The sequence below is a fragment of the Scyliorhinus torazame genome, chromosome 5 (assembly GCF_047496885.1).
Source record: "Scyliorhinus torazame isolate Kashiwa2021f chromosome 5, sScyTor2.1, whole genome shotgun sequence".
Classification (NCBI taxonomy): domain Eukaryota; kingdom Metazoa; phylum Chordata; class Chondrichthyes; order Carcharhiniformes; family Scyliorhinidae; genus Scyliorhinus; species Scyliorhinus torazame.
This window is the reverse complement of record NC_092711.1, coordinates 139940138-139949067: the sequence shown is the minus strand read 5'-3', so window position 1 is coordinate 139949067 and position 8930 is coordinate 139940138. Positions and strand designations below refer to the sequence as shown.

The following is an 8930-nucleotide window of genomic DNA, read 5'->3' as shown; positions in this document are numbered from 1 at the left end:
CCCATCCCTAATTGCCCTTGAACTGAGGGCATTTAAGAGTCAACAACATTGCTGTGGATTTGGAGTCACATGCTGGCCAGGCCATATAAGGAGAGCAGATTTCCTTCCCTAAAGGACATTAATGAACCAGATGGGTTTTTACAACAATGACAATGGTTTAATGGCCATCATCAGACGTTTAATGCAAGACTTTTATTGAATTTCAATGTTGTCATCCGCCGTGGCCAGACACAAACCCAGATTCCCAGAGCAATAACCTTGGTCTCTGGATTATTAGTCCAGTGACAATACCACTATTCCACTGCCTTCCTCACTTATTCTTGGCAGAATATGATGTCCTGTAGCTTATCAAAATTATAAAATAACTTTTTCCACAAATTCTGCTGGCTCTGCAGTTTCTAGAAACATTTTGGTTGAAAGTGTTACCTTTTTAAAATAAAGATCTAGTCTTTACAATATAATTACCCAATCCGCCAATTCACTTACAATAATTAATGTTCACTACTAAATAATCATCAGTTTAATGACTGGCTTTTGACATGAAATCAATACATAGTTAATATAGAAAAGATACAGAATATGAAATGGCTGCAGGAAGCCAAATGTTAGAGGTTAAATCAGCTTCCTTGACCTTGTTACTTATGACAGTGAATACACTATGAAAATAACAAGTTAAAACTAATTACGCATGTGTACTTACAGTTTCCTAGATGAAAACAGTGAATACATTTCAAAAGTACTTCATCGGCTGTCAAACACTTTAGGAAGTCCAGTGGTCAGGAGAGGGGCTATAGAAATGCACCTTTGTTCGAATTCTCCACAAACTAGGATATATTACATTCCGTGACTTCACCAAAATCATTGATAAAGATTGAATCTTAATTTTGTGTAATAACCATGTTTTTGACATCATTTCGAACACTCAAACCCAGACACATTATAATCCACAATTATAAGTTGATAAGTTCATAAGACGTCGGAGCAGAATTAGGTCATTTGAGCCATCGCGTCTGCTCCACCATTCGATCATGGCTGATATGTTCCTCATCCCCATTCTCCTGCCTTATCCCTATAACCCCTGATCTTCATATTAATCAAGAAACCCCTTATTGATCATGAACACCATATTTGTGCTTCGGGTGCTGTTACCGACAGTGCTACATACCAAGGGCTGGATGGGGAAGTCAGCCACAGTAGTTCTTTCTTAAAACACATGAACTGGGAGCAGGAATGGGCAATTCAGCCTCTCAAACCCGCTCCACTGTTCAATACAATTATTTGTTGTAAAACACAGCCGGGTGTTGTGATTTGGAATTCACATTCTATAAATGGTGCTGGCAGCTGATTGGACTGTACCTTCCAAAAGGGAATTTGTTGCATTTTTGATTAGCAAACAAAATAGTCGGACAATGAGATTCAATGGGTAGTTGGACAAAGAGCTGGCATGGGTAAAATTAACCAAATGGACTGCTTCTGTGCTCTGGGAGTCTTGTGTACATGTAATGCGAGTGCTAATGACGCGGAACCTACTTCCTACGAGGGCAGCAGAAGCAGAGATGATGGAAGATTTCAAAAGGAAATTGGATGGGCAGTGGAGGGAAATAAACCTGCAGGGATTTGGGGATAGAATGGGGCAATGGGATTCACTGGGTTACTCTACAGAGAGCCAGCATGGGCTCAATGGGCTGAATGGCCGCATTCCCCACCCTCCAGATGTTCGGGAGAGAACTTTCAGCTGCTCTGGTTTCTCCAACTCCCTCATAAATCTCCTCCGCACCCTCTCTGAGAACTTCACATCTTTCCCAAAGTGTGGAGTCCATATATAGGGTTCCATTCTAGAGGGATAGAATTGAAAAGCAGGGAGGTTATGCCAACTTGTTTAGAACCAGGGTTAGACTACACTGGGAGCACTGTCAACATTTGTGATCTCCATTTAGAAATAGGAAATCGAGGCACTGGAGAAGGTGCAACAAAGATTCACAAGAATAATACCAGAACTGAGAGCATTTCACCCTCAGGAAAGACTGGGGCTGCTTTTCTCCAGAAAAGAGAAGACTGAAGGGTGACCTGATGGAAGTCTTTAAGATTATGAAGAGATTCAATAATCCAATAGGGATTTGATGAGAAACCTCTTTACCCAGCGAGTGGTGAGAATGTGGAACTCGATACCACAGCGAGGTTGAGGTGAACAGCATGAATACATTGAAGGGGAAGCTAGATACAGACATGAGGGAGAAAGGAATAGAAGGATATGCTGATGGGGGAGATGAGGAAGGGTGGGTGGAGGCTGCTTTTCAAACTTTCAACCCCATTAATGTCTCCAGTACTACATTTTCACTAACACTAATCTCTTTCAGTTCCTTGGTTCTCTCGTGTTTTTGGGACAATTTCTGTATCTTCCTCCGTGAAGACAGACACACATTGTTTAGTTTCTCTGCCATTTCCTTATTCCCCATTATAAACTCTCCTGTCTGTGTCTGGAATGGACCCACCTTAGTCTTTGCTAATCTTTTCCTTTTCACATTCCTATAGGAGCTTTTCCAGTCGGTCTCTATATTTCTTCCCAGTCTGTTCACATATTCTATATTCTCTTTCTCAGTTTCTTGATCCTCCTTCGCTAAACTCAAAAAAAGCGGCACAGTGGTTAGTACGACTGTCTCACAGCCCCAGGAACCTGGGTTCAATTCCGACCTTGGGTGCTGGTCTGTGTGGAGTTTGCACTTTCTCCCAGTGTGTGCGTGGGTTTCCTCCAGGTGCTCCGGTTTCCTCCCACAGTCCAAAGATGTGCAGGTTAGGTGGATTGGCCATTCTAAATTGTCCCTTAGTGTTCAAAGGTTACATGGGGTTACAGGGTACGGGGATAGGGTGCTCTTTCAGAGGGTCGGTGACGAATCAATGGGCGGAATGGCCTCATTCTGCATTGTAGGGATTCTACGATCTTCAATTCCCAATCCTCAGGCTTACAACTATTTTTGGTCTCTATGAGCCTCTTCCTTTGATTTAATGGAATCTTTAACTTTTCTTCTGAGCCACAGCTACATCTCTTTTCTTGCTGGATTTTTGTTTCTTAAACAAATCAATAGATGTTAATATGAATGGCAGATGGAGTTTAATTTGGATAAATGCGAGGTGATGCATTTTGGTAGATCAAATCAGGGCAGGACCTACTCAGTTAATGGTAGGAATTGGGGAGAGTTACAGAACACAGTGATCTAGGAGTACAGGTTCATAGCTCCTTGTAGGTGGAGACGCAGGTGGACAGGGTGGTGAAGAAGGCATTCAGTATGCTCGGTTTTATTGGTTAGTATATTGAATGCAGGAGTTGGGATGTCTTGTTGAAGTTGTACAAGACATTAGAACATAGAACATTACAGCGCAGTACAGGCCCTTCAGCCCTCGATGTTGCACCGACCTGTGAAACCACTCTAAAGCCCATTTACACTATTCCCTTATCGTCTATATGTCTATCCAATGACCATTTGAATTCACTTAGTGTTGGCGAGTCCACTACTGTTGCAGGCAGGGCATTCCACACCCTTACTACTCTCTGAGTAAAGAACCTACCTCTGACGTCTGTCTTATATCTATCTCCCCTCAATTTAAAGCTATGTCCCCTCGTGCTAGACATCACCATCCGAGGAAAAAGGCTCTCACTGTCCACCCTATCCAATCCTCTGATCATCTTGTATGCCTCAATTAAGTCACCTCTTAACCTTCTTCTCTCTAACGAAAACAGCCTCAAGTCCCTCAGCCTTTCCTCATAAGATCTTCCCTCCATACCAGGCAACATTCTGGTAAATCTCCTCTGCACCCTTTCCAATGCTTCCACATTCTTCCTATAATGCGGTGACCAGAATTGCAAAAGAGACCAGAGGGGAACTTTCTTCACACAGATGGTGATGAGCATTTGGAACGAGCTGCCAGAGGCAGTGGTAGAGGCGGGTGCAATTTCTTCCTTTAAAAAACAGTTAGACAGTTACATGGGCAGGGTGGGTATAGAGGGATATGGGCCAAATGCTGGCAAGTGGGACTAACCTAGTGATAGAAACTGGATGGCATGGACAAGCTGGGCCGAAGGGCCTGTTTCCATGTTGTAAACATCTGTGACTCCTTAAATGCTAGTAATTACCTGTCTATCATCAGACGTTTTATTGCAATTTCCTAATCTGCCACAGACAATTTGCCCCTCGACAGTTTCCTGCTGTGTGATAAATTAAACAAAAGAACCACATAACCACCAAGAGCATCTCCATGGCAACATGGCATTCATTGGGGTGTTGCAACAAAAATGGGGACTAAATATCTTCAAACTTCCAAAGATTCTTTCACTCTGTGATCCTTGTGAAATTTGAAGCCAAGTATTTGCCACAAGGCTCAAGAGCATCAGCCCACTGGAGGCAAAGTCGTGAGACCGGCCAGTCCAGCAGAACGAAACCCTCCGACCCTCCCCATTGATCAACTGACAGAATGAATAAAATGCAGTCCTGGGGGTAACCAAGAGCAGAAACAATAACAGCAGAATCTGTAGCCATCTAAGATGGCCACCTACAAAGGACTATGGGAATTATGGCCAACCCAGGACTCCGACAGATACAGAGGCTATGTGTATCTGAAACACAGGTAACCAGGCCTGATCGAAACCCCCGCTCGTTTGCATTTTAATGGCCCATTTCCCCAGAACAATAGGACTCCAATCAAGAAACCGGTACAGCCACAGACTGATCGGCGCCACTCCCTTTACTCAGAGAGCCCAACTGCCAAGGTCAATGACCGCTGAGGACCCGCCCAGTTACCAAGGCACCCGCCCCTTTATTGGCCAAAATCGAAGGCAGTGACCGAAGCCTGTCGAACTATTGGGTCCAAGATTAAGGACCGTCCCAAAGAGCGCGAAACCCTAGAGGGATAAAAAGACACACATCCATGTGTTCTGCCTCTTTTGGACCCGGCCTGTGCCAGTTTCCTATGAATCCGGCCTGTGCCAGCCCAACTGCATCATAACGACCAGACAGCCAAGTTCACGACCAATGATCGCTACCTGACGGATGAGCCCAGCAGATACAGAGCCACTTCTTCAAACCAGCCACGTGATCAAGATAAAGGCCTTATCCACTTGCACACTGCCGGTTGCCTGAAGTTAAGTATAGGTTATTGTAGTCGATAGGTGTAGTTTAACTTGTAGTATATTGTGCTTGCATGTCGAAGTAACCCTTGTGTGTAAATAAACCATCTTTGACCTTGAACTGACTAACTGGTTGTGTGGTCATTTGACCGATATACGGGAAAGCCTTGTGGTTCAGTAAGAGAAATAGAAACACCCACAGTATTGGCGACGCTGTTGGGATATAACATATTATAAAAAGCAACATTATTGGCGACTCTGGTGGGATAGTATTCCATTAAATTGGCAACAAATCCAACCCCTGCAATCAATTGTGAATTTGTTGGTGACTCAGAAGATGTGATGAATCACGAAATCGCTTCCCACACTGAGAGCAGATGAATGGCTTCTCCCCCGTGTGGACTCGCTGGTGTCTCCGCAGGTGGGATGTATTACTGAATCCCTTCCCACATGCAGAGCAGCTGAATGGCCTCTCCCCAGTGTGAACCCGCTGGTGTGTTCGCAGGCTGGATGAAACACTGAATCCTTTACCACAATCAGAGCAAGTGAATGGCCTCTCCCCGGTGTGAACCCGCCGGTGTGTCCGCAGGCTGGAAGAATCGCTGAATCCCTTCCCACAATCAGAGCAGAGGAACGGCTTCTCCCCAGTGTGAACACGCCGGTGTGTCCGCAAGGTGGTTGAATCACTGAATCCTTTACCACACAAAGAGCAGGAGAACGGCCTCTCCCCAGTGTGAACTCGTTGGTGCCTCCGCAGGGAGGTTGAATCACGGAATCCCTTGTCACACTCAGAGCATATAAATGGCTTTTCCCCAGTGTGAACTCGCTGGTGTGTCTGCAGGTTGAATGACTGGATAAATCCCTTCCCACATGCAAAGCATGTGAATGGCTTCTTCCCAGTGTGAATTCGCTGATGTCTCAACAGGTGGGATACGCGAGTGAATCCGTTCCCACACTGAGAGCAAGTGAACGGCCTCTCCCCCGTGTGAACGCGTTGGTGTATCTGCAGGGTGGATGAATCACGAAATCCCTTCCCGCACTGAGAGCAGGTGAATGGCCTTTCCCCAGTGTGAAGGCGTCGGTGAGTTTCCAGCTCCGATGGGGATCTGTATCTCTTCCCACAGTCCTCACAGTTCCATGGTTTCATCGTGTTTTACGTCTCCCCGTATCTCAGGGGAAGATCAGTTGAAGCCTCATCCACACACAGAACACGTGTACGGTCTCTTTCCGCTGTGAATGGTGTGATGTGTTTTCAGGCTGTGTAACTGGTTAAAGCTCTTTCCACAGTCAGTGCTCTGGAACACTCTCACTTGGGTGTGTGTGTCTTGGTGCTTTTCCAGTCACACTGATGGTTAAAATCTCTTGAATCGACAGAATAGAAAAACATTTCTCCTTCTAAATTGAAGGCCAATGATTTTCAGGTAAAGATAAAACGAGTGACTCAGTCAGATCTAGATGTAATATTTGAGATTTCTGTCTGTAATTCCTCCACTTCTAATATCCTGTAAAAACAATTTTCAAAAGTCATCACTGTCAGTACAGGATAGAAATTCAGAACAGACAATTCGAGGTTGTATGGAACATTCTTCATAGAATCATAGAACTTACAATGCGGAAGGAGGCCATTCGGCCCACCGAGTCTGCATTGGCCCTTGAAAAGAGAACCCTACCTAAGCTTACCTTCGCCCTATCCCCACACCTCTACCCTGTCCTCCAAACACTTTTTGGACACTAAGGGCAATTTAGCATGGCCAATCCACCTAACCTGCACGTCTTTGGACTGTGGGAGGAAACCGGAGCACCCGGAGGAAACCCACACAGATACCGGGAGAATGTGCAGCTTCCGCACAGACAGTGACCGAAGCCGGGAATCGAACCTGGGACCCTGTAGCTGTGAAGCAACTGTGCTAACCACTGTGCTGCCCCTAACATTTCCTCTCACATTCTCCAAAAAGCTGTAAATCCCCATCCCACACATTCTCTCTCTATTCTCACTACCGAATATTCACCATCACAATTCTGAAGGTGCTGATTCAGGCGGATTGACAGATCCATGCTCACTGCTCCCTGTCCTGGACACAGAGACCACAACAAATCGGAGCTGCAGTCGGCCATTCGGCCCATCGAGCTTGTTCAACCATTCAGTGAGATCATTGGCCTATCTACCTCAGCACCATTTTCTCATACTATCCCCCATATCCCTTGATAGCTGCTAGTCTAGAAACCTATCAATCTCGGTCTTGAAAATATTTGATGACTGAGGCTCCACAGTCCACTCGGGTAGAGAATTCCAAAGCTTCACCACGTCCTCGAGTGAGGAAATCCCTCCTCATCTCATCTTTCTCTCCATTTTCCCTCCTGTTCCCCATAACCCTCGACTCCCTCGTCAATCAGAAATCTGTCCAACACATCCATGAATATATTCAATGACCCCCCAGACGCCACTGGTCCCTGTGGAAGAGAATTCCAGAGACTAACAACCCTCTGAGGGAGGAGATGACTGGAAATATATAACGTAGTTACAGCACAATATTACACAACTGGAAATAATAATAAATCTTCTTTTCAGAACCATTAATAATATATCTAATATGTATCATATAACAACACGAGAGATATCTCTGTCCAATGTTAATTTACTGTCCCCTTAAATGTCAGTCATCTCCTGGGGAAAGCAGCCTTTAATTGTGAACACTGGGAAAGAGAGCATCCTTTTAGCCAGACAAATAAATGTGTCAAGCTGAGGGAGCAAAGGATGTCAATGTGTTTAAGAGAGAGAGAGAGAGATAGACCTGGGCCAAGCTTTGCAGAGTCTGCACCCTCCCTGGATTCACTTCCTTTCCCTTCAGTTGCTGCAATTGACCAATTGAAGGTCAGAATGAGAAAAATGGAAAGAAAAGTGTTTTACTCACAGATGTTGGTGACAGGAGGAGGTTTCAGTCTGTGAATCTCAATCTTCATTCACACAAAGACCGCGCTCTGATTGGCTGCAGGACACGAGTCCTTCCGGTCTCCAACTCTACCCATTGGTCAACACCTCAGCCGGAAGGTCAGGGGGCGGGCTCTCCTCTGCACATGCGCTAGTTTCGGTGTTTGGAGCATGCGCGTTGGCATTGATGGCCCTGCTCGTGTGGGAGAAGCAGAGGGAAAGTCAGGAGTTGGGTGCTGGGATTTGAAAACACTTTGTGGGCCCGCAAACCCTCAAGAATAATTGTCAGCTCCCTGGTCTGCAACAGCGGGGCTTCTGGCTCCAGGGACCAGGACCAGATGAACGACCGCCATCTTGGTTGCCCAAGCGTAGGATTGGGGGGGGGGGGGGAGGAAAAACAAACAATGCCGGTAAACCCCGCCCCCTGTTCACTCTGATTGGCTATCACAGTTCTCCAGCCTCGTCCCTCCGTCCTATTGGTGCAGATTGGGAAAGGGAACAATCAACCGGAGTAGACGCCGCCCCTCATTCACTCTGATTGGCTGGAGGACCAGGTGTCTGCCTCAGTCCTCCGGTTCCGCCCCCATTGTTCTCGATGGGGGAGGGGGGACAATACATCAGAGGTTCCACTTTGGGTTCAAATCAATGAGGATTTTTAAAAAAGTTAGAGAACCCAATTCTTTTGTTTTCAATTAAGGGCCAATTCAATTAAGGGGCAGCATGGTAGCATGGCGGTCAGCACAATTGCTTCGCAGCTCCAGGGTCCCAGGTGTCATAATATACATCAGTACATTATGGTGCAATCACATACACACACTGATGGACATGCAGTAGGACCAACCAGCATACATAACACCGCAGCCAATCACCAGTGAGAGCACA

The 8930-nt window shown here is 45.8% G+C and overlaps 1 protein-coding gene across 1 annotated transcript; it reads right to left on the bottom strand.

The window, feature by feature from the left end:
* Positions 1 to 502: 502 nt before the first annotated feature.
* LOC140421889 (uncharacterized) lies at positions 503 to 8442 on the bottom strand. The gene is made up of 2 exons (XM_072506855.1): positions 8032 to 8442; positions 503 to 6621 (listed from the first exon to the last, which is right to left on the bottom strand). The coding sequence occupies exon 2, from the start codon at positions 6264 to 6266 to the stop codon at positions 5427 to 5429; it is 840 nt and encodes a 279-aa protein (XP_072362956.1). The 5' UTR covers positions 6267 to 6621; positions 8032 to 8442; the 3' UTR covers positions 503 to 5426.
* Between the last annotated feature and the right edge of the window lie 488 nt (positions 8443 to 8930).